Source organism: Grus americana, chromosome 12 (genome assembly GCF_028858705.1).
Source record: "Grus americana isolate bGruAme1 chromosome 12, bGruAme1.mat, whole genome shotgun sequence".
In the NCBI taxonomy this organism is placed as follows: Eukaryota; Metazoa; Chordata; class Aves; order Gruiformes; family Gruidae; genus Grus; species Grus americana.
In genome coordinates this window covers 21,721,035-21,746,893 of record NC_072863.1, presented here as the reverse complement: position 1 = coordinate 21,746,893, position 25,859 = coordinate 21,721,035, and the positions used below count along the sequence as shown (strand labels likewise).

The 25,859-nt window shown below is 38.0% G+C and overlaps 1 protein-coding gene across 5 annotated transcripts; it reads left to right on the top strand.

Annotated features, from left to right (window-relative positions):
- The first annotated feature begins 378 nt into the window (after positions 1-378).
- CHIC1 (cysteine rich hydrophobic domain 1) lies at positions 379-22,464 on the top strand. Of its 5 annotated transcripts, none has more exons than XM_054838974.1 (6): positions 379-566; positions 7,712-7,766; positions 14,430-14,585; positions 17,141-17,197; positions 17,432-17,491; positions 18,260-22,464. In XM_054838974.1, the coding sequence occupies exons 1-6, from the start codon at positions 409-411 to the stop codon at positions 18,308-18,310; spliced, it is 537 nt and encodes a 178-aa protein (XP_054694949.1). In that variant the 5' UTR covers positions 379-408; the 3' UTR covers positions 18,311-22,464. The 5 variants fall into 5 exon arrangements, with proteins under 5 accessions (XP_054694949.1, XP_054694950.1, XP_054694952.1 ...); XM_054838975.1 differs by having other exon boundaries at positions 17,946-22,464; XM_054838977.1 differs by lacking the exon at positions 17,141-17,197.
- The last annotated feature ends 3,395 nt before the right edge of the window (positions 22,465-25,859 follow it).

Here is a 25,859-nt window from a genome sequence, read left to right as displayed (position 1 = left end):
GTGAGTGTGTGCATGAGCGTGTGAGGAGCCGCGCCACCCCCCGCGGTGCGGCGGGAAGGGGCGCGCGCACCTGAAGCGCGGCGGCGGCCTCCTGTCAGCCGGACCGGCCGCAACTCCTCCGCCAGCACCGCCTCCCGAGAGACCGCGGCAGCTGCAGGGGACACCCCCGTCCCCACAGCAGGAAGGCAGCCCGGCGCCCTCCCGCCCGGCGGGGCGAGGCTGAGGAAGCATCCCCCTCCCCCGGTTGGGCGCGTTCCCCTCAACACCCTCACGGACACGCGCGCACGCCGCCTCGAGCTCCACTACGCTTGCGCACCGCCCTCCCGCCGCCGCTGGCGCGCGGGGCTCCGCCCCCCCGTCGCGCAGTGCGCAGGCGCGCGGCAAGGCCGCGCGGGGGGTGGGCTTGAGATGAGCGTACTACTCCCCAATATGGCGGACTTCGACACTATCTATGAGCTGGAGGAGGAGGAGGAGGAGTCCGAGCCTGTGGTGCGGAGCCAGGAGCTGCCCCGGCCCCGCGATGCGCCGGATCCTGTAGCGGTACGGGGCGCCGGGCACATCACCGTGTAAGGAGTGGGGGCTGGCGGCGCGCTGGAGGCAGCGTGGCAGGCCGGTGTGGTGTGGCGGGGCGGGGGCGGTGGAGGCCGGGCGGGAGCATAGTGCTGCCGGCGGTACCGCTACCGTGCTGCCGGGGGCACCGTGCTGCCGGGGGCACGGTTGCCCGCTGGCGGTGCCGGGAGGGGGTAAGGACAGGAGGAGGACTGAGCCACATCCCTTTTTGCGCCCAGCTCCCCCCTTCTCCCACGGACGCGAGCTGCCCGCGTTACCGCGACCTGCTGCCCTGCTCCCCCTCTACCCCCCCTCCACCACCTGTTTTGTGAGAGGAGTTTTGCTTTTAACGCGTTAAAAACGGGAAACTTCGTATTTTCCAGTAGCTCGAGGCAAGCCAAAGTCATGAATGAACAACTGAAGTTCAGCTGGCTGTTGGGTGCAGAAGCAGCAGCTCATCGGCCCTGACAGTCCTGGGTCTGCTTTTTCCAAACGATCTCTTAGATAAAAAGTAAACACACGGTGCGGGGACCAGCCGCCTGTTCAAACAATTTCCCTGTGCCCCCTCTCTGTCTGAGCCATGGAGCCCCCCCCCGCTGCACTGCAGAGGAGGCACATGGCTCTGTTGTAGTTTATCCAGTCCAAACTTAGAGTTTGGTGTAGGTTAAGTGGTTTTTTTATCATTAAAACGTAACATGAGCCAGAATGTTTGCTACTCGTTTAAACAATTACGACAGAAGATGAGCAAACCGTGTGACCTTATATGTAATGTTTACTCTTAGGGATTTTCTTAATATTTCTATTCCTGTAAGTGGAGTAATTAATATAGCAAAGTACATCCATAACAAGTAGTTGGTTGCTACGTTCATTTTCACGGCAGGGAGGGAGGTGTTGAAATTTTTGTATTGCAGAGATCCATCAAGCTTGTGTTGCTTTGGGTCTGTCTTTGGACTGCGTAAAAGAATGCACGTTTCTCTCTGTAAATAGGTGCAGTGTGATCTAGCTATCTGCAGCAAAAAACACTGGGTGGGAAAGGCTCTCTTATCCTAAGAGAACTAATGTTGGATTTGATACTGTGTCCGTCATGTAAGTCTAAATCAGGTTTGCATTGAGCTAGTGCCAGTGGGTAGTTGCTCTGCTGCACCGCAGTGTACTTGCTTGCGTTGATGGAATTTCTTTCTGTCCTGAACCTGAATAGCATGTGGCCTGCCTAAAGGAGGGATGTAACACAAGCAAAATGATCAGAATACCACGTACCCATCTTATTAATTACCTGGCTTTAAGCACTAAATGGGGAAAAAAAAAATGTTAACACGCTTATTTGCTTTGTCTGCTGTGATGCTTTTTGTGTATTAGTGATGTTCCTTAAAGTTCCTTCTTGGCTCCAGCATCTTTTGGGGATGGGCAGGAGCATCTCGAAGAACTCTGTCAACTAGTGATGTCTACATCAAAAGAAAGCAATACTTGTAAGCGATGCGGAAATCATGAGCTAGCATACATGCCCTTGTAACTGCTTGAACTGAATTCCCATCCACTTTATTTTTCCTTTCTTCCACTCCTCCCAGCTTTCTTCCTGTAACAAGTATACCTACCTGCATGGTAGAAGGCAGCTTTTATCAGTTCATGACATATTTTAAAATATCCTTATATTAAGAAAAACAGTAGATGTTATCAATAAAATGCAAATAAGGCCTGGATGCTATAGTACATAATCCTGACCTCCTTACTAAATGGGAAATATTTTGCTTCCGAAAGACTTTCTGGTTAGTTTATATCAGCTCTGAAATTCTTTCACACTTTGATCACACAGATGCTGCTGCTTTTGAAATCAGTTGGCTTCAGAAGCAGCCTGTTCTAGTTACTGAAGTGAGATACGTCATTGAGTAAAACTTGTGTTTGTTTTCTGATCCTGTCTGGAACATTGCTGATAAAAATTTCTGTCCTGACAAGTCAGATGCTCCATTTTAAAAAAAAAAAAACAAAACACAAAACCCCAAACAGTTACTTTTAAAAAGCCATTGTTTTCCTTGGATTTTTGTTTCAGATGCCTTCTGTTCCTCATCTGACACTGGCCTTCTTGGATACTTTTGGTGTACAGAGAAGGAATAATTCTCTAATTCCAGGGTCATCTTCTGGTCCAGCTTTTCATGTACAGTCCTCTTACAAAACTCCCAAGTTAGTAGATTCAAACTATGTGTTAGTTTCCTGCATGAGAGTTTTTGTTCTTATGACCTTAGGTCAGTGAGCTGCTGACCCTAACAGAGTGCTACTGCAGTATCCAACAGTACTAAATATAAATTCCAAGAATCTTCTGAGGGTTTTTAGCAAGATCTTGCTTTTTCCACTGTTTTGCTAACCCTTTTACCCCTATGCATGGTAAGAGTGATCATGTCAAGTGTATTTGTTTTATTTTACTCACAGAGAGAATGTGTATGAAAGCAGTTAGCAAAATTTATGCTCATCTTGTTCAACACTTTCACTCTAGAATCTAGAAGAGTCTTACTTTGAAAAAATTAACTATCAGTCATAGTGTTTTCAGAAAGCTTTTGAATTTTAGCACTAGGACCTAGTAAATGCCTTTTCTTTGCTTCTGAAATTCCATTTTCATGAGTTATAAACCCATTGTTTGCTGTTTCTTGCATAGTCAGTGTGACTCTGGTGTATCCAAATATCTCAATGTAAACATTTTTAGGGAAGACTGAGTCATATGCCTACCAAAGCAACAGCAATGACTTTCAAAAACAGAGCAGTAAACAAACTAACTTGGTTATAAGTTCTTATTTATCTGGTGTAATTTTTCCATACCACTAAGTCCATGTGGATGGATAGTAATGAGGTAATGAAATAGCCATTAAGCATATTTTTGCCCTTAGTATTGCAGCTTGTGATTCCTGCTTAAGTCTGCAAACCCAGTTTTGGATACAAGTTAACTTTTGTTATCCCATTATGTTTTCTTTAGGAAGGCCCCAGGGATCCACAATCCAGGTGCTAATGAAAAGCACATTGTCATCAATTAGGGAAGGTAGGGAAGAGCCAGGTGCTCTCCATTGTGATAAGATGACATTTGATTATTGTCTGATATTACTCCATCTTCCGCATATTTAAAACAGTAGATTCCACATATTTAAAATAGCAAATGATCTCAGCCTTCCGCTAGTTATCAAAAACTTAGTTTTCCAAAACATTATCCATGGGTAAGGATGGTCTTCAGTAGTTTGTTGGCTTCACAGGAAAAGGTCCTAGACTAGGAAGAGAAATGTTAAGTGATCAAGGAGATTTCAGCTCAGGGCTCTTGATGAGTGTCATCTTTATTCTGTAATGCTGGACAAAGCTAAGATGATTCCTCATAAAGAATAGTATGTAGGATTCGAGTTCATCTGTTCAACTTAACCTGGATTAGGTGTGGAGAAAGGAGCCATGCTGAAAGGAGGCTGCAGAGCCTAATCGTACGAGAGTCGGCTGAACGGGTTTAGCTTGTGTAGTCTAGTAAGACTGATTACTATCTATAAATACAGTAGTGGGATAAACAAGAATGAAGGACTATTTAAGTCAAAAGGGGAAAAAAAAAGTAAAGCACCTGCAAATGTGTCTATTCTAGATATGAGAAAGTGCTTTCCAAAATCTTCCTGTTTCGGTTCTGGGTCAGGAGACTGTACATACTTAGGTTTTGCAAACTAACAGGAAGAATTTTATAATGGGATACCTGTTGCAGCTGGTGTTTGCAAAGGATGATTCAGAGTGTTCCTTTCAGTCTTTAATTTATGCAGGATTTATGAATATATCTTATTACAGCTCCATATGAGAAGTTGTATTCTGTCTACTTTACAAATGAGGGAAAATGAGATGATGGGATTGTCTGATGCCATACATTAAAACAAGGAAAGACAGACAGAGAGCTAGAAAGTGAGGTCATCATAGTTCTGTTCCAGTGTTATTGCCTATAGGCAGCAGCACTTTGCTTTTAGAGATGTTTGTCATCCAGCAAGAAAATTGCAACTGAAGTATATGGGTGACTTACCTGAGTTTCTAAATATTAGACTTTGGGCAGCTTTAACTGAGGAGCCAGAGAACTAGCCCAGAAATAAGTTGCCGCCAACTGACATTTTAAATTATTTAAAGGTCAGGTACTAGAATTTATTTTACATAGCGTTTTTTTAAATATACTGAATTTTAGAAGACTTCATAGGCCAAATCACAGTAGATTATTGGTCTGTTGAAGGTCTAATGCAGTTACTTATCTCTTAATCAGGACTTTAAGTCTTAACTTTTTAACATTAAATACTCTAATAATACTTCAGTACTTGTACAAAGTTGCTTGCAAAGCTGTAGAACTATACAACATTCTGCTTTAGCATTTCTAAAAAAAAATATTATTTGGTTCTTGAATTCCCCCCCACCCCCCCGTCTAATAAGAGTTTAATGTTTCTGAACTATGTGGTAAATCATCACAAGGATGGTCTGTAAAACTTCTAGAGACACTTTAATAAAACTGTGCTACAGGCCATCAGTGATGCTGACTAAACCTAATAGTATAATGTAGCTTAGTCCTGTTTTCAGAATAGTAAAAACCTTTTATGTTCTTTTTGCCATTTGCAGGTGTCAGTGTAAAGACACATTTCTGTAACTGAAGTTTCTTGGATGTGTTATAACTGAATGGAATGTTTTTGGTGACTGATAAAAGTTTTGGGTTTAAAATATGTTTCATGACATTATCAGCCTTCAAATTTAATGTAATAAAATGTATTGTGGTCTTGTATTCTTAATAGATCTAAATCAGAAAGCACTAATTAATGTTATTCTATATGGAAATTATTGGTGCCATGGGAATTTTAATGGGTATACGAGACCAACAAGATAAAAGACACTACCTATGGCTTAGGAAGTTTTTGAACTATGAATTGTTGAAGGTCAGAAGAGTATTCTGGGAAAATGCTAGTTTGTTGTTTGGGTTGGGTTTTTTTTTCCTTTGCTGTTTCCTAGGCATCTGCTACTGGCCACTGTAAGAGTCAGTGTTCTGGGCTAGGTGGACCTTTGGCATGATTTAGTGGAATTAGTCTGTTACATAGGTAGAGTAAATAATTCTGCAGTATTATCTTTCTAGTAGTTAATTTATTATGTGGTCTAATTGCTACAACTTCATGATTATTTCAGGTAGTTTCATTGCTGATATACAGAAAAGTCTGTATTCCTCAAAGCAGGCTTGTGTACGTGCTTCACATCGGTAGTCTTTTCTCGGTTTTTTTTAACGACTGAAAGGACGACCTCATTGCTCTTCAAGCTTCCTTAAAAATAAATACGTAGTATAACAAAACTTGGAAGATTTTAGCTTAAGAAACAAAAGCTACAAAACATGGAGGCTGATTTCCGTTTACAGTTTACATTCAGAGAGAATGGAAGTGTGCTTATATTAGTAACCTTTGTGCTTGCCTAAATTCTTATTGGTTTTCCTATTTCTAGCACTAATTTAACATCACGGCTTTCCAGCTCACTTGAACACACAGTGGGAGCCCATGCTGCGTAATGTTCAGTTCACTCGCATTCACTTCTAGAAACTTTTCAGTGAAAATCTGTTGAATGAAACAACCACAAATAGGTGGCAGTTGGTTCTAGTGCTCAGAACAGCTTGAGAGAAAGGTTGAGAAACACTTCAATTATGATCTACTCTTCGGGGGTTTTTTAATATTTTACACTAGTATTTCCATATGCTGGTCTTTACAGGAGTCAAGGCTCTGACTTAAATTAGCCATTGAAGAACTTGATTGGACTTCACTGCTATTGTTGACAAACATTTTAATTAGCTTACTGGATTTCTAAAGACAGCACAGTTCTTTTATTATGCTTCTCTCTTCTTTGAAGGTTTATGTTACATTTTCGTATACTTCTAAACAAGTTACGTTGCCAGGTTTGGATATCTAAATTATGCTGTGCACATGAGTATGTATGTATTATATAATGATGGGGGACTGATGACATTTCAGCAGTACTAGTGGCCAGTAAGGAGTACTTCAGATTCTAAGGAAATACTCCCTCTCCAGAAGGTTTGTTTCTACAATAAATATTACAATACCAAATGTATTTGTGCTCCTCTTTTTGGCTGTGATCCTTCTGGGTTTTTTCTTTTTTTGAACAAAAATGCTCAGGAGGTAGTTTAACAGAGCTGACAATGAACTTGTTGTACAGTAACTTTACAAACTCAACACTGAGGTCCGTTCAAATGTAAAGGTTGTAGCTGTGACGCCAGCTGCTGTTGTATTTTCTTAAATTGCTGAATTGCAAAGGTTAAAGATTTCAAGTGAGGTAGAGGGGATGGAAGATCAGAGTTGTTCTGCCGAAGCTAGCAGGTTTAGCATCAGAGCTTAGTTACCTTCTTGCCTACTCACATGCTTTAAATAAAAGAAGTCAAGTCAGCCTGCGCTGTCAGTATCCCACTGATGTACACCACTAGCTTTTAGGAAATTTCAGGTGGTTTTGGAGCTAGTGGTAACACAGGTTTACAAGCACAGTCTAGCTCCCTGTAGGTTTCACTGGCTGTAATGAAGTCTTACCACTTGCTCATTCACAAGAACACTTCAATGATGAATAGTCACAGTGATACCTAAGAATTTTCCTGAAGTTCATAGTTGCTTTAAAACTGTTCATTGTGTAGGCTCTTACATGTTTTGCATGAGATGGTTTAACTCAGCCCAAAGCAATTTTTGAAAACTATATGATTATAAATTTCTAAGATGATGATGATGAATAGGTTCCTTACAACTAGCTTGATCTGTTGCATGTGAATAAATTGCATGAGTAAAAAAAAAAAAAAATAGCAGTAAAAGGATTATTGAACCTAGTAAAACTGGAATTTAATAGCTGGAGTTTTTTTCTTAAAGCAAAGATTGAAACTTACTACCATCCAATTGTTAAAGAATTTTCGCACTTTTAGCAACGTGAAGGTATGGAAGTAAGATGACAAGCTATATTTCTGTCTCATTAATGACCTTATGAATGATACACGAGACCTTATATAAACTTAGATTGAAAGCTCATGAAATAATGTAAATGTAAGGGCAAAATAAATTAACAGGTTTTTTTAAAAGTACAAAATCTATTAAATTTTTTTATTAAGGGAAACAAAGTAAGTTAGGTGGAATATATTTTGTTTGTCTCTTTTGTTTTCAAGGTTTGGCTTGAGCAACAAGTTTGATACAGAATTTCCTTCTGTTCTGACAGGGAAGGTAAGTGTGAGATTAAACTGTTCTTTTAATGGCAAGATCCAGTGCATCCAGTGGTTTTTGCATTACAAATACATGCTCGTGAACCCATAGCGCAGGCCAGCATTGCACTGAAGGCTGTTGAATTAACTCTGCCCTGTATGAACTAGCTGGTTGATGACCGTACAGCGTATTTTGAAAGAAGAAGAGATGATGTGCAGTGATTGCTATCATTATTGACATTCTAAACACAGAAAAGCTCTACATGGCATCATACTGTTTTTGTGCAGGCGATCTACATGAGAGAGAGACTCGTTTAACCTTGCTTTATAGATATATGGAGTTTGTGCTACCTCCTGGGTGAATTAAATTATTTCAAATACTAGAACTCTCTTTTTAATATGTCTGTCAAGCCTTGAGTTTATAATTAGACAGATATCTGGAAGAGAATCTGTTTTATCTGAAGCTTTAAGGAACAAAACATTATAGTGTATTCTGTACATTTTCAGAAATATAATAATTGTTTAGTTCTGAAAATCAGTGGTGACAAGTCTCTTGCTTTCTCTGGAGTCCTGTCATCTTACTAAATGCAAATTTAATAAATACTCACTTCTAGCTATTAATTAATGAAATCTTGTAACAAAATTCTTGGTTATGGTCCTAAATTCTTTTCATAATGGGGTTGTGGGGTTTTTTTTTTCTTTTAGACTTTTAAATTTTGAATTCTTTTTTTCTTGGATTCTTTTCGTTCTGCTGTTTCACTCTTTAGTGCTTTTCTTTTCCAGAATTTGTAAGGAAAGAGTTTATTTGGCTCTTACTACTTTCTCTCATGTCATACCATACAGCTACACTACCTCTGCAGCCTCCTGCAGTAGCTGTTGAGTTATATTAACAATATACTGAAATGCAGCTGGGTGGCATCTCCTGGTTCTGCCAAGTCCATCTGGGGTTTTTCTCCTTCACTTTCACCCCAGAGTATAATGAATAAAATATGTGTTGAATTTGTCCAGCTTTTTTGACAGCAGTACAATTGAAAAGCAGATTGCTATTGGGAGTTTTTGGTTGGTAAAAGACAGTCTGGGAGCTCTGGCCTTGCTTCAGAATCTCGCTGAGCTCAAGAGAAAGAGGCTTACTGATTCCATCATGTCTAATGTGAGGGCTGGTGATAACACCATTCACGACCGTGCATGTCTTAAGGTTTATTCTTTACGTAAAGCTCTTTCTGATCACTGAAAAGCCACAGAATACTTCAACAATTTTTATGTTCTTTTAGTCAAGTTGTAGTTTGTTATACATAAACCTGTAGAAAATAACTAGCAGGAAATGTTAAAACTTAATTTGATTATATAATTTCATCTCTTCCTGTCCATCTAAAATATATGTGTGTATTTAAAAAACCAAACCAAACCCACACTTTTTAATACGAGCATCAATGCCTGTCACATTTTCCACTTGATTGTTCCTCCTCTTGTTAAATAGACAGTGAACAAAAGTTTAATTTGAAGTTCAGTTGACTGCTTGGACTTAATTTAGCAAAGAGAGGAAAGAGGAAGTTCTTTTCTTCTGCTTGGCATTTACCCTTCTTGTTCTATAGCTTTAATCAGTGACAGCATAAATCACATGAGCAGGGATTTGCTGTATATAGGTATTTTCTTCTGTTGAGAATCTTGATATCTTGTTATCTTTTTCTCATATGTGGATTTGAGGGGCTTTCTGAGTAAGACGACCTTGAAAATAAATTACTTCCCTTTTGTAAGGGGAAAACACCAATCAGATGTAGTAAACACATTTTTCCTATTGCCTGCCACATGCTGCCATGAAAGACATTAAAAACCACAGCTGTGGGTTTTTGGCTTATAATACTTTCATGAATTGCAAGAACTAAATAATCTGCTTCTTCCATTGGTTGTAGCAGTCAATCACCTTTATCCCTATTGAAAATGAAAACTCAGTTTTTTCCAGTAAGTAGGTCTTCTTCAAATACCTTGATAAATAATTCACAGTAATAAGCATTGTAGTCAATTGATACACCACTTTAAGATTTTTTTTACTGCTCTTAAAATACAAATTTTTACTTTTTATGAAATCACAATTGATGAATAGCATAGTGACTGTTATATTAACAGTTTGTGATTAAAATGTTTACTATGAACTTGCGTTAGTACACAGGTAGTATAAGGCAATGACATACTTTATTCAGAATGTCTGTGTAACATTAAGTTTAATGGCTTTGTTGTCTGCTGTGAATTGATATTAATAATATATTCTATCTGCTAATAGAGTATGAAAGATGAAGCCATTAGGTGAGGTTGATAGATTTCTGTATGGTATTGTTTTTCTTTTTAATAAATACAGATAAAGATCTAGGTTTTTAAATGTAGGATGAAAATTTATCCAATAGATGATAAAAATCCTAAATAGATAAAACTAGCTACACCTTTCTCCCAGAAGCACTAACTTTTTGGATTTATGCCAGTCTGTATTCTTAGGAATTCACTAAGCTTCCTGACCCTCAGTTTGCCCGTCTACATAATAGTGATAGAAAATTAGCAGAAGGTTTACTATTTTAAAAATCTGAAATACCCCTCCTTCACCCATCTCCCCCACTTACTCGTCTCCCAGTTTTTACAGAGTCTGGAAAGTTATTGTAAATCAGTCTGGAGCTAAGGTGCATGTAATTACATCTTAAATATTTGAGATGTGTTCGTTGCTTTTTTGGGAGAAGTGAATCCATATATTTGAGGATAAAACATAGACAATAAAATGATAAAGGAAAGGAAAATACCAGGTAGGTCAGATGTTCAGTTTAGCTAATTCAGCTAGATTGACTTGATATTTATCTTGTAGGATGAGACACAAGCTTCAGCTGGTTTATAAATACTGAGCTAGGCTTTCAAACAGTGCATTGTTTTCAGCTGAATATTGTAAGAAAAGATTTGACTACACTTAATACAGAGGCAATATTTAACTTTTAATAATGGGATTGGAGTTTGGCCTAAATTTAAATTCTGTGTGCTACAGTTTTATAGGATTATTGATTCTTTAAAAACAAGCATTTAAAAGCTTTTAACAAAATACTCTTCATGATATATGGCACAATAGCACACACTGCTCCAGGTGACAAGAAAATGATGGAGGCAGTGAACTTTAAGGAAGAAAGTGGAGTTTCCTGCCCTGATCTTAAAACAAAGAGTCCTATACAGAGATGACTGTGCAATGCAGGGAAATGTAAGCCATAAAATGTGCTCTTGGTATTGTGATCCCATTTCAACATGTGATGGATAGGGTTTGTGATCATGATGATTGAAGGAGGAAGATCAGGCCTGCTGGGCTTTACTTGCTCTCTTCCTGTGTTTGTAGATTCTCTTGCATCCTGTTGTAAAATATTATGACACCCCCTCCTTTCCTTTTATGTGGGGCTTTTTTTTCCCCTCCCTTAAAGACCTAAAAGGAACTGATGTCTCTTTACAAGGTGTACTGCGCAGCCAGGAGTTATGTACTTATCTCATTCTTTTCAAGATCCAGACAGAAACTCTCCAAGAGACTTTCCAAAATGACTCAAAACTAGACTTTCTTAGGGAGCTTTCTTTGTGCAGGAGGTGCTGTCAGTTCTCTGTTTGAAATACATTAGTCATTTCATAGTAACCTTTCAATATCTGTACCTGCAAGAAAGGTGAGATTTAAAATTATGCCAGGAAATCAACAAAATTCTTTGGTGACTGTTTAATTTGGATACCATTTTATTATTAAATTAGAACAGTTATTTTATTTACAGATATTTCATTCTTTGTCACTGTGTAACAATGCTTAGCTGTTAGCAAGCTCTAAACTGAGAGCAACAAAACTGTGTTTTGTTTCTTTATCACAGAATGAGGCTTATCTTGGTCACCAGTTCCTTTAGTTTCAAATGAAGAAGTGTCATTGACTGACAGAAATATCTATTGTGATTACATTTCCTAAAGGGAGAAACATATCCAATAGTTTGGGTTAGCCAAAACTATCTTAAGTAATTTCATCTTGCATTGCAGTAAAAAGATTCACCTTTACATGAAAGTATTTGGTGCATGAGCAGGTAGTAGTGGTGCTTTCATAATACTCTGTCAAGGTGAACATCACACCAAAATTTCTGAAATAGAAATTTTCTCTGTTTCTTGGTGGCATCCAAAGTTGCTTCTTAGTTTAGCTCTACAGGGAGAAGAGTACTTCAACATTGTTCTTATGAAGTAGCATCAAACTGTTAACCTGATGTGAACAGTGACTCCCTTAAAAGCAGCAGGGAAATAGGGAATCTCACCATCCCAGTGCTTTCTTACTAATTCCCAAAGTTTTCTGCCAGCTGTGTTCTAAGAATCTAGTTGATTTCTTTGCATGTTGGATGTTATCACTGATGATAAGGTTTCTTCATGTTAAGCTAAATTCCAGACTCTGCAATTCCACTGTCTTTGGGAGGTTTGTACAGCTGTATTTTGGGCTTGGGGTGTGCTGCTGTCAAGGTCCAGTAAACTTTGTGTCTAGTAGAAAAGAAAACATTCTCTTTTCTTAGTGGGATTCATTGCAAAAGTACTAACGGGTTCCAGAGAAAAAACAGTTATTTTTATCTTTTAAATAAACAGATAGAATGAGACAGGTACAAATTTCAAAAGACTGATCAAAGAAAGTCTAAATGTTAAGAATATGTAAACTTCCTTAAGAGCTGAGAATGCTAATTTGTTAATGTATGTGATCTCAATTGACTTTGAAGCATGTCTGTCTGCAGAAGCTATACTCGTGTTATTTGTACTGCGTAGAGCCAACCCAGTTGTACTTTACTACAAAACTTGTTCCCACATTGAAGATGAAATGGTCTTACTCAAGCACATCTGATATTTGTGGTGTCCTAAGTACAAGAGCTGACATTGGCAAAGGGATTTGTAAAACTTTGCTTCAGATACATACAAGTACAGGCTAGTTTTCCACATTACAATGTGATTTTTTTGTTGTTGTTCTGTTCATTGAAAATGTCCCAATACATGGGATTTCTGGGGTTTTTTTTGCCATTTTCTTTCTTTTTTTTTTCAACTAAGATGTCTGTTGTAAAATATATGTAAATGTTGATGTTCCAGTCAGTCTAAAGATTTTTTCTTTTTTACTTGCTCCATTTATATATGTAAAAAGGATTATAAGAAAGTCTATTTAATATTGGGGGGAAGTCTGTATAATCGCAAAAGAAATAGTTTCTGTGTACTTATTAATTCCGGCTATAAAATAATTACAATGTTAAATTATGTTCTTATATTACTAACTGTAGGCCTGGCTTGTATACAAACCCGGATGACCTCTGACTCTATACTGCACGGTGATTTGAATGGCCAGGAAACAGATGTTGTATTTATTTACTCGCTTTCCTGCAATGTTTTAATGAATTTAGCTCTTGTGAATAGGTGGAGGTAGCGGAATCAGGTCCTCTCCATTTCCTGTCCCATAGTTTTGCTCCTTTGGTGAAAGGAGTCTTTGTCATTAAATTAATGCTTTTGTTGTTGCCCTTGTTTGCAGAATCAAATGAACAGAGTTGGGCTTGCCTGGTTGGAAGGATTATGTAGTAGTTGCACAGCTTTGTATACAGACTAAGTCTAGGGGTTTTTTTTTCTTCAACATGGCAAGTAGTTAGGAAAGATTTATTTCTTTTTGGAGTTGTGCCTGACTGGCCGAGTCTGTTGAAGTCGGATCTGATTATTCTGCTTTGTGCATTCAAATGCTGAATTGTGTTACGTTAAGAGTGCCACCTTGGTGTCAATACCGCAAATACGTATTTGACTTGTCAGATGGAAGTTATTGAGATTCTGTAGAGAGAGGAGGGATTTGGGGTATGTAAATAGGTAAGTGCTCTCACTCTTTTGTAAGAAACATGCAGCTATCAGAGAAAGGAGCTTATTTCTGATAGAAAATGTGGTTTTGCACTGTGACTCTGCAGTGGCAGTGTATAGAAAATACTATTTTGAGTAAGCTCTGCTGAATAGTCCTTAATTTAAATAAGTTGGTTTTCAACAGCTAGGCTTTATTCATAACCTGCAGAAGATGCATTTCTTTGCCTTGAATATAATCCAGTACCTGTCTTTCCAGGCTTCCCTGTTTTAGGAAGCAGCCACAAGTGACACTGTGGCCTCATGTTGATATGGATCACTTCAGGAATTTATTTGTGGACAGAGGTCCACCTTCACCCAGGCACAGTGTAGACTTGCATTGGTATGAAATGAATTTGGACGATATTATCCTTTTTTCTATGTGACACACAAGTATTTTTACTATGAAGCTGCCCCGCGTTCCCTTGGAAACCAGATATCTGTCATTCTTCCACTTTTTTTGTCAGTGTAGCCAGTGTATATGTTGCACAGCTGTGTCTAGTTTTGTTTGGGACCACTGTGTTATCAGGACAATTGATTTATTAATGGTGCAATAAATAAGGATGAGGCTGTATGTCTAAGTGATGTTTAGCTTTTTAATGCAAGTTTTTGCATTTTGCATGTACCATAAATGAATTTGTTATGGGAAAGTGACTTTTCATGTTCATTAGGTGACCAGTGTTTTAGAAGATAGGGTCATAGTGTATAACGGTATTATGTTTCATTTATATTTTAATCTGTAGTGGCAATTATTGAGAAAAATACACCTGTAATGGCTTTCCACTGACGTTCAGCACTTCTATTGCAGGTTGCCCCAGAAGAATTCAAGACCAGCATCAGTCGAGTGAATGCCTGTTTAAGAAAGAATCTCCCTGTCAATGTAAAATGGCTGCTCTGTGGCTGTCTGTGCTGCTGCTGCACACTGGGCTGTAGCCTGTGGCCTGTAGTCTGTCTTAACAAAAGAGTAAGTACATGTTTCATTGTCCTTATTTAATTCATTTTGCAATTACTGCCAACAAATAATGTTTAATAGTATCATCTTCATTTCAACCCCCTCTTTTTCTATCACTTGCATTCAAAAGGTTATTCCGTTTTCCATTCCTTAGATAACAGAGAAAATATCTTTGTTAATGAAGTAAACGATGCCAAATTGCCAATTGAATTAATAGTCTTAGGAATAGCTAATCCAATCTCAGTTCAAAGAACAGGATGGAGTATAGGATAACCTAAATTTCCAGGATTTCTAAAGGTCTAAGAATTGAATTAAATGAGCGCAGAACTGGACATTGACCTTCAAAGACTGCCTGAACTGGAGTGAAAATTACTTTTCCTCTTCACACACCCCCACCCACCCCACCCCCCCGAATAAATATTCTGTTAAAATTAAAAATCACTTTTTTGTGTGCAATTGATACCATAACATTTCAGAGCTGTGGTTCATTTGACGTATTTTACTGTGCTGTTTCTATTAAGAACAAACATAAATTTGTTTTCTATTCAGGAAGTTTAGAGACTTTTTTTCTTCCCCAAAAAAAGAAAGTTGACACCTCTTGTAATCAAGTCCAAAGTACTAATTCCGAAAAGCACTTTAGCAATCTTAAGTTAACCTGATCCTAATTACCTCTCTGGTTTACACTTAGAATTGATTTATCACAGTAGTAAATATTTAGGAAATACAGAAATAGGTATAGTGTAATGATATTTTTTGCAGCTACATAGTTTGTAAGACTTGTAGCCATAAAATCTTATCCACAAATATCAATAGTACTTAGGTGCACTAGGGGAAAAACTCTCACACTTGTCCATTTAATTATAGGACAAGATCTTAAGTAAAAATCTGTTTAAAAGTAATACTTCTGGCTTTAGAGAGTTTCTGATCTTTAATAAAACTGAAAGCAAAAACAAGGAATAGGCATTACTTTTCAGAGAAAATAAAACAGAAGTGTTTTGTCAAACTTTCCAACTTGCTCAAGAAAATAAGTTGCATTGACTGGCATTGAGTTTTTGGTTAAAACAAATATTAAATGTACTAAAGGCATAATATGTTAACTTGTAGAACTGCTAATTGCTGAAGCCTATGTCACTAAAAAGTTACAGGACTTGTTCTAGCTTGTTTTAACTGCCTTTATAAACATCCTTATTGCAGAGGAACGTGCTTGAGATACGCAGCATATTTTCAGTTTTAAAACCATATTTAATATTCTTGTGCTAGTGAAAATCTAAACAAATGCCCATGTGATGTTGTAGTGTTAATATAATTCTCAAAGGTACAACTAATATGCCCCAAGCAGGATGGGGGAGAGAATCAGAACAGCAAAAGTAAGAAAAACTTGATGTGTTGAGATAAAGACAGTTTAATAAGTGAGGGAGAAAAAGGGAAGAAAACCCAAGTGATGGAAAGGCAAATCACTCGCCACTTCCCACTGGCCGACCGATGCCCAGCCTGTCGCTGGGCAATGGCTGCTTCAGAAAAAATAGCCCCCGCTTTTACTGCTGAGCATGACGTTAGGTGGCATGGAATATCCCTTTGATCAGTGCTGTTCAGCAATAGCTAAATACCTTGTGTGGTGTATCAACAGTGTTTTAGTCGTAGATCTAAAACACGGCACCGTACAAGCTGCTGTGAAGAAAATTAACTCCAGCCTAACCAATCCCCGTATACTCATCTAGCAACAAAATGCATTGGGAGATCCAAAGGCTCAAAGGTGAAACTAAGACAGTTGAAACAGGAAACAGTATGTACTTTTTAATTCCAAGGATAGCTCTGTCACTGGAAATACTTAGAAAGAAGCGGTGGATTCTCCACCATTAAATCTTTGACTTGGGATTGGATAGTTTTGTATCTGTTTGTAATGAGATGGTGTAGCTCACCTACCATTGTTAGCATTAGCAAAGAAATTGGTGGCATAGCGTGCAGGAACTGGAGTAGATGATCATAGTGGTCTTTTTGTGACCTTAAAAATCACTGAAACTCCAAAAATCTTCTCTCCCACAACTGTGGAAAGAGCAGAACATGAAGGTTGTGTGCACTTTGGTATCCAAGAGTTGAAAATACAGGCACTGTTTGTTGTGAGCCGGAGTTCTGTGGGTTTGAGATTTTTTTTTCAGGATTCAGATACCAATTACACTAGCGAAATCTGGAAATTACATGTATGTAAATCACATGTTGTCAGTGGACCACCTGTAGTGAGGGCAGTATTTGGCCAAGAGAATGTGCGAAATTCTGTTTTGTTGGCTTGGCTATGGTAGGCAAAAATACTAAATTCAAAAGGATCTCTTACTAAGTAAGTTAACAAAAAAACCTGTGGTTGGTTTTTTTTTTCTGAAGATAATCTGATGTTGAGGAGTGGGAAGTTGAAGTGGTAGGACTTTCATTTATAATTTTTCTTCTACTTGGTTCTACTTTTATAAAACTAAGTCTTTTTAAATTAATCTTAAGCCAGAAATGCAATAGTAAGATTCTTCTGGATGAGGCTGGCTACTGAACCATTTATAATACAGTTTTGACTTACTTTTTAGACTAGAAGATCAATTCAGAAGTTATTAGAATGGGAAAATAACAGACTATATCATAAGGTAAGAAAAGTTAGAGTGCTTGTTTTCTTCAGCTTTAAGAATAGTAAGATTTTTTTTGCATAATTGGCATGTAGGAATTTTACAGTCTTGCTATAATTCCATACTTTATACTGATCATAAACCTGTGTCTGAAGTGTTCCAGATCCTAGTAATTTGATATTGCTAATGTTTGTTACATTACTCATCAAAACAATGCTGTGGTATACATTAATCATTTGATAATTATTTTCTTAGCTTGGTTTGCACTGGAAGCTGAGTAAAAGGAAATGCGAAACTAGCAATATGATGGAATATGTAAGTATTACTTCTGTTACTTATTTGGTATTTGACATACCTCTGACTTTATAGAGAAAATCCTTTAATTAGACTGTCACCTATCTGAAAAAAAATCTCTCAGAAAAACATGCAGCCGTGTCTGACATACACCCATGAAGGCTGCTTTTAACAAGAGCAGCCGTGGCATATGTTGAGACTTGGAAATTGTCACCACTAAACATATTTTCTCTTCATAACAATTCCATGTTTGCACTGCAGGTACCTTTGGTTTGGTCTGTAATTTGTAATGAGGGAGACCCACTGGGACTTTGTGTGTTGGTGCAATTCCCACACCAGTCCGTAGCTCTTTAACACTTACCCACCTTTTCCACTGGTATTCATAATTACTTTGATTCAAATTCTTTGTGCAGAAATACTGCTTTTTTTATAGTAGTGTGGGTTTTGTCTGGATCTTTTTTTTCTTTTTTGTTAGCTCTGAATTTCATAAAGTTTTAACCAAGACAGTCCACTTAGGAAAGCAGAATTCAAGATATTTCTGTGGTCCTGCTCCCCCATCCACTTTCATGTGCAGGCTGGAAGAAAAGAGATTGTCACCCCCAAAAAATCAAGCGTCCAGAAGCCCTGTATTTCAAAATGACTAAAATCTCTGGGAAGCATTCTCTCCTAACAGAATATCTCAGATATGTTTAGTCATATGTACTAGCTAATGTTGCATGGAAATTGTGCTGAAGGTTTGAACTTTTTGGTTACTGTGTTCTGTTCTTGTCTTCTTCCCTTCTTCAACAGGTAATATTAATAGAGTTCTTACCAAAATATCCCATATTTCGACCTGACTGAGGAACAGCATTTGATCTTTCATGTTACCTGTCATTTTCTACCCTTAGTGCCTTGTAGATGATTTTGGAAAGAAGATGGTCTACTTTGCTGTGACTTAATGGTCTTCAGTAGAATATCTTCCTTGCTACGTTACTTTCTTTTGTTAAGAGAAGAACAATTTGCACATTTTTTTTATGTTAAACGAGGCTTCTATGTTGCACTCTGAATTTTTAACATTAACTGATATAGTTGCCACTAGGGATCTAACATCAGTGCTGCTTAAACTTGTTCTGAGCATGCTGCCTTATTAATTTCTATATTTGCTGTCCTTAAACATGCATCCTAATGCCGTGTCATAATATACTTCATTCTAAACGTCGCAATCCTATAAACCCTCAGTAGAAATGTCCAGGTAAGCGTCTAGTAGTAATGATTTTAGTATAACTTGCTTGCATAGGACTTGCAATCAACAGCACTGGTTTTGTCCTGCACTTTGCAAAATCATCATTTACATTAGGGGGTTAATTATTTTACCCACTATGGATTTGTAAATATTGACTCTTTGCATAATGTAAAGTGTGGTATGCCAAGGTTTACAGAATGTATTATAGCTCTTATTCTATTGCCAACAGTTCGACATTGGTTTATTCATTACATTTGCTAGTATCCCTCTGATTGTATAGACCCATTCACATGCTGTTTTTATGGTAAAGCCATAACGAGTTTGTACATACTATCAGATGTGTAGGGCTCAGTTGCACTTTGTTTAGTAAATGGATGAAAAATGCATAGCATTTGTCTTTTTTTTTTTTTTTAAAGTATTTCAGGTGTTGTTTGTAGCATCTGAAATAGGAAGCTTAAACACTGTTCACCTTTGAAGAAGTTGCGTTTGTGAGGTAGATGGCGGCCGCTATTAGCAAAACATCCTAAAGCCTCTTTTTAAGTTAGGACTATATGGATGTTAAGTTTTGTTTTGTTTTTAAGTAAGGAAAAAAATGTTTCATAATTGGACACCTTCATTACCAGGGAGAAAAATTTGGAACAGCCAAATCAAAGCTGAAGTAACACTTTTGTTATTTTTGTAGTGTGATGGTACTTCAACGTTTTAACAGTTAAGTGACACGGCATCCTTTCCAGTGGAAATAATTTTGTCTATACAAGAGTAGTGTTTCAAAATATGCTGACAGGAGGAAGTGGACCAGTTGAAATATGTATGTGTTGGTGTTCAGGCACAGTCTGAAGAGCCACAAATGCCTTGTGGAATTCACAAGTATTTTTGGATTCTTCTCTGTTTGCCTGATCTCAGGAAAAGAAGTAATTGTAGAAGAACTTCCTGTAATGGCTAGCCTAAGCAAGACCATTTGATAACAGTAAGCAAATGAAAATGGATTCAAGTTCCCTCCCTTTCCTAACTAGAAATGATTAATCGGAGAAAAAACAGCAGATGACTGAATCTCTGCAAGTTGTGATGATATTCATCCCAAGTGTCCAAGCATTTCTTTGCTGCAGCTTGACTCCTTGCAACATCATCCCAAGTTGCCTTTTAGTTTCAGGGTGACTTGGGTTTTCCTCTGAATGTATTTGCATCTTTTCAGTATGCAATATTGTATTAAAATACAGTATTTGTAAGACCATTGCATTCTAATAACTGTAGTAGGCCAGATTTCTTGTACCCAGTGTTTACAGAAGGCCAGTTTTATGCAAGTTGTTACTTCAAATCTAATTTCATGCTATTCTTACTGTACAGCTGAGGAGTGTCAGACTCCGGTGCTTGCAGTAGTTTCCAATCACAGATTGATGCTTCAGATTCTGAAATCTGTATACTTATCGCAGAGGTTTCATTTGACTGGTAGACCGGTGACAACTAACTGTGTAATTGCATTTGTAACATAATGAATAAAAAACTACTGTGTTGTTTGAATTTAATGTTAGCTATACCTTGCAACTCAGATTTCTATCACAGAACCAAGCAAAGTGTTCTCTCCAATTTATTTTTTTAGGATGAGTGTTAACTGGAAGCAGAGAAAATACTTAATGGCAGAAAAATGCAGTGCAAACCAAAACTGAAATAGCACACCCAATTCTATGTATTTCATTTACAAATAAGTTTCTGGGGTAAATCAAGGGAGCTTAGCTTAATTAACAGAACAATGGAAGCTTCTTACTGTTATGCCCGAACTTTGTGAGTCATTTTCTTCTTTTTTTTTTTGTATAAGAAACTCAAGAAATCTCAGCAGGTTCTTATTTTCTTCTTTATGTGACTATATTTTCAAAATGTTCTTTTTCCAACTGAGAGAACAGGCAAGCCAAATGTTCTAGTGATTGCCAGCAGTGAATGCTGAGCAGTCTTCAGTCTTGCTGCTAAAAGAAATCCTCTTCAGTCCGTGCTGACTTCATCGTATTCAGTTCAAAATTTCTCAACCTGATTAGTGTTGTTTCTGTGAAGTGCTGTGCCAAGCTGAGAGCAGTAGCCACCAGTCCCTCCAGGCTGCTCTTGTGCCGTGGTACCACCAGAGATCCAAGGCAGGGCAGGAGCTCTGCTTTGCTTTCCCACCGTCGTCCCTTCATCCCCTTCCCGTGGGCCTGGTCATGTCCAGTGCCACAGGCTGCTCTGCCCACAGCAGACTGACTGCCCCTGGGTCTCTCCTGGGCACCGCAAGACACTTTTAAGCACAGAATGTTAGTTTTTAAAGTTTACGTTTTAAGTATGTACATTCTAGATGTTTTACTTGGTCCTTAATTGTTAATTGTATAGTCTTCAAACCATGAAAGGGTCTCTTCTTTTTGTGTTCAAATAGCCATTTAAATATGTGGCCATAAAGCAACTACTAAAGAGTATGAGAGCCAAAACTGCCATTTACAGTAAGCTCCATGTTTTAGTAAGTAGATAAATTTGCATTAAAATGCAAAACCAGCATGCAGTATTATATTTGCATCTGAAAGACACAGGTTCCATAGCTCGTTTAAAGATGAAGGCAGCTGTAAGTACTGCTGTGAACTCTGTGCACTTCTGCCTACAGGTTCTTTTTTGCCTGGGCTATCCTTTGCTTTAATATAAAAACATTCAGACTGAAAAATCTCATTTTTGACAATAAGAAGCATGAATTGGTAAACGTATTTATAGAGGGTACTTGTTAATTGGAGAAAGAATATGTAGCAACGTAACAGATTAATGTTAGCAAAGTGTAGTGGAAGTGGTAAAGAAAGTGCCTTGACTGGTTCCAACAAAAGAGAAAACATTGTGCCGAGACTAAGGAGAAAAGGGAACTAGTAACTATCAGTAGTGTGAGTATGCAGCAGATTTTTAAAAGCAGTTACTGTCTACCAAATCAGTGTTTAATTTTTCATGTAAACATGTTGACACTAACTTTCCTTTCTAGTTTTTATCTAGGAAATATTTGGGTTTGTGTCTAGTAAGTTTTTGTATCTAAGGAGTACTGAAGTATTACAGAATACTGGCAGAGCATCAAAGCTCTTACCTACTGATTCCCCTGCATCTATGAAGTTTTTTTACCATAGGAGGAAAAAAAAAAAAGTGTTCCAAGACATGCAGAGACAAGTCTATGAAGTGTGGATTCAGTTGTAGGTGGGTGACTTTAAAACAGAAAACGGTTTTGCTAAATCTAGTGTGGTCTTGATAAATTAAAAACCAAGTTCCTGTGCTTTCCTTGATAGGTACAAAACTCCATATGCAAAAACATAAATATATGTTTATTACTGTCCCACTGTGACAGTTTACTACATTTACTTGTCAACACACTACCATTGGAGCAATAAAAATGTCAAGCTATTAATATTCAATGTAAAATTATTTATCTTTTTGGTAAGTAATGTTATGTGATTCTTCTGCCATTTTTTTTTCTGCTTTTGGTGTTACAGTGTTATAACATTACTTGTACTGCTTAAGAAAAGTGGTTTTGTTTAAGCTGAATGAAATTTTGTGTTAACATTTTTATTCTGTTTACAAGTGAACAGCCACTTTTTTAATAGGACCTCACATCTTGAGAGTTTTGGGTATTTTGTTTTCTTTTTTTTAATTAAAATAAAATTCTAACTGAGCTCGCTTTCTACAATTTACTGCACTGGCTTGTGCCATTAAAAGAAGCTGGAAGTCAGACATGCTTAATCACTTTGACACATTTTTCTTTAATTAAATTTTAAAGATTAAAACCTTTGAATAGTGCAATGTGTTCATGGGGGGGGGGGGGAATAAATCTTTGCGTCTCTCCCTGTAGTAGTGTGCTGATGAGCTGCAAATGGAACGGAAGTAGTGGTGGGTTTTCTTTAAATGAGACATATTTCTGATATGGCCAGATCAGGTGCTTGTATTGGGACTTTACGTATGGTTTGGCTGGTTTAAAGAACAAGATTTGGAAAGCTTAGGAAGGCTTTCCAAAAAAGAAAACTGCAGAATGATCATCACATTTAGTCTTCCAGGTAATTTGGTTTGGTTGGCTTACAGACCCTCTGTTGTAAGGATTTCTTGTAGGAGCATTTCCTCTCCTGTGCTATTGTAGTTGCCTAACCTGAGCATGGATAGTGCGTGTTAGCGAAATAAATTGATGGCTTATATAGAGGATTGTGAACATAAGACAATGCAGCCTTTTGTGTGTATTAAAAGGCTAGCTTTTAGCTGTGAAAGCAGGACTTAAAACTAAAACCTTTGGCTCATCCCTGAGGGAAAAATATTGTGTTCCTGAGCTGGGCACATGCAATGTTTTTGTTTGAAGTTGGTGTCTTCAGTTGTTTTGGACAAATACAGGAGCATCTGGGTTGACATGCTTTTTAGGCATGGAACTATTACTGAATATCGTTTGAGAAATTTAGAGAATGTTACTGTGGTGGTAGGCCAAATATAGGAACGTTGGGCTGAGTCATGAAGTTAATCCTGTTAGCGTTTATGATACATAATTGCCTAGACTACTAGCAAAGGTCCATTTTAAAAATATTTGGGATTTGGCCCTGACTTCTACTATTGGAAGGCAGTTTCAGAACTGTTTGGTAGTGAAGCTTACTATAATGTCTGTGACAATGTATTTATAATTCTATACATCTGTCATGTCAGTATTGTTCTGCAGCATAAATCATTGAAGTGTTCCAGCTGAGTTTATTTTTCTAGTTAAGCTTATAGAGATTTAAATCCTTTTAGTCTTCATTTGCTAGACGAAATGTTAGTCTCCTCTCAAAAGCAAACTTCTGTTTCTGATCATCCTACTTGCATTTATTCCAGTTTGAAATAACTTTCCTTAAATAGGGGTGACCAGAAATAATTGGATCTTCCAGATAATGGCTTGTGGCTAAGGCACCAGGTATTTCAATGTCTTTTCTGAAAATAATGTGATCCATTAAAGGATCACATTTGTCTCCTCAATGGCTGTATTGTATTTCTGATTCATAGCCATTCTGTGATAAATTTGAGACTTTCTCTCTTCAGTCACTTCTAGTTCACGAGCTCCCAACACTCTCACTACTAGTCCCATCAGTCCAGATGCATCATTTGACACTTTGTACTGTTGAATTTCTCGACACTTACATTACAGTGGGCCTCCCAATCCTCCAACGCTTCCTGTATATGCACTCCCATTCCTCCTTTCAAAAAATCTTTGTCACTGACAGATTCCATCTGCAAAGGTCAACAAAAATGTTTTTACTAAAAAGATTAGTTCCAGGACTGCTGTCTGAATTCTGCTTGTAACTTTCTAAAAGCCTGTTTACTTAGTTCCTTACCTCATTTAATCTTTTCTATTATTTCTCCATCCGACTGAACTAGTAATTTCCTTATAGTTTATCTGGTAGATCTAACCTGTTTGGACTTTGTTGATTTACACCTATTTATTTTGTAAACATGTGAGCAGGGCAGATTTGGGTCTAGGCTAAACTACTGAATTTTCTGCTATTACTGGATCTGTTTAGAGCATTATCCTTTTATTATATTCACATTTTATTTCACATTCTTTATATAAACCATATGATCCATAGTAGCCTTTTTTTGAACAGTAAATAGATTTAGGTATCTAAGTTCACCGATAACAAGTACAACCTGAGATTTCTGCTAGATAAAACCCACTTTTTAAGAACACTCCAGGTCACATGGGATATCCAAAATTGTAGTAAAATTGGGAGGGGGAATTACAGTAGCTGTCTGACTGAAAACAATTTAAAATTAAAATGCATGTATTAAAATATAATGACTGATCTGCATTTAGTGTAAATTATACAATGTGCAAGCCTAAATGAGTAATTGAACCGTATGACTTGCAGAATACGGTCCGTTAGGACGTTCTGCAAACAATAGCCTTAAGATTGAATACATAAAATGGCTCAGAGTACCCAAATATAATAATGTACCTGTGATACGGTGCAGCTCATCAACATAATTCCACACTAGTTTCCTACATACCCGAACATTTCATCCTTCATCAAAGGCTAATTTATTTTGACTTTAAAATTACAGTCTCTGGGATGGTGAAATCCGTAGCTGCAGAGGGTCAGTCCAGATCTTAATCTGAGCTACATGATGAAGTGCAAAGTTGCAAATTGAAAACTAAGCAGCCAGTTATCCCAACTGCTGTTTCTATTAAAGTACAAATACGTTTCTTTCAAATCTAATTTAATTCCTATTGGGTTGTTGGGGTTTTTTAGATAATTCTGAAGTGTTTATACAGTTCAATTGCTGGTTTGGGAGCAGTCTAGGGAACAACAAAAAGCCCAACAACTATTGTAAAATCTGTTAATAGGCAACAAGAGTTGTTGGCCACTGCTGAGGCGCTCTGTATGAGTGGCAGTTTTCCACCTCTGTGTGAGTTAATCTGCAACCCTTAGTAGTCTATGTCCAGGGGATCTCAGGGGTCCTGTGGAACAGTACTCTAATTCCTATTCCAGTTGCTACCTGGGCATTTGTGTAGTGAAAGCAGGGGACGCAGAGGAGGAATGGATCGTAACCACACTTGAACCACAAAGAGAAGAGATACTTTCAAGGTAACTTTTTGAGATGGTATTTTTTGTCATTGTTGAGTCCGTGGAAAAGGTAACTTGCTTTATGATTCTTTCTAATAATTTTTGGTAGCATTGAGTGGTGCTGAAGATCACATTGTTGTTAAGTTTCTGTGTAGTACTGATGGAATTAAGAGCTTTAAACTCGAGGTGATACTAACTGGTATGGCTACTGTAAAGCAGAAGCTACCAGCTGGCTTTGAATTGCAGAAGCATCAGGTGGTGAAATTCACTTAGGAGCTGCAAAACCAGAAATGGGTCCTGTAAATCCCACCAAAAAGTACTGAACTCTGATAGTGTTGCCAGGTGTTTTGTGCATACTGCTATAGTGACAGGACAGCTGTCAGTGCCCGGGAAACGCACACAGCAGCAGCATTTCCCTCCAGTCACTTCCAAAAACCTCTTTGGAAATTCCGCTGGACCCCTGGGACCTTTCAGGAAGCTCCTAGCGAGAGGCCCGTAGCCGTCAGGCACAGCAGCCACAACGGCACTACACCAGACGGTGTCGGTGACATTTTTAGGATGTAAAGACGAGACTTACACTGAAACCCTGCGGGGACGTGGCTGCAGCCTGACT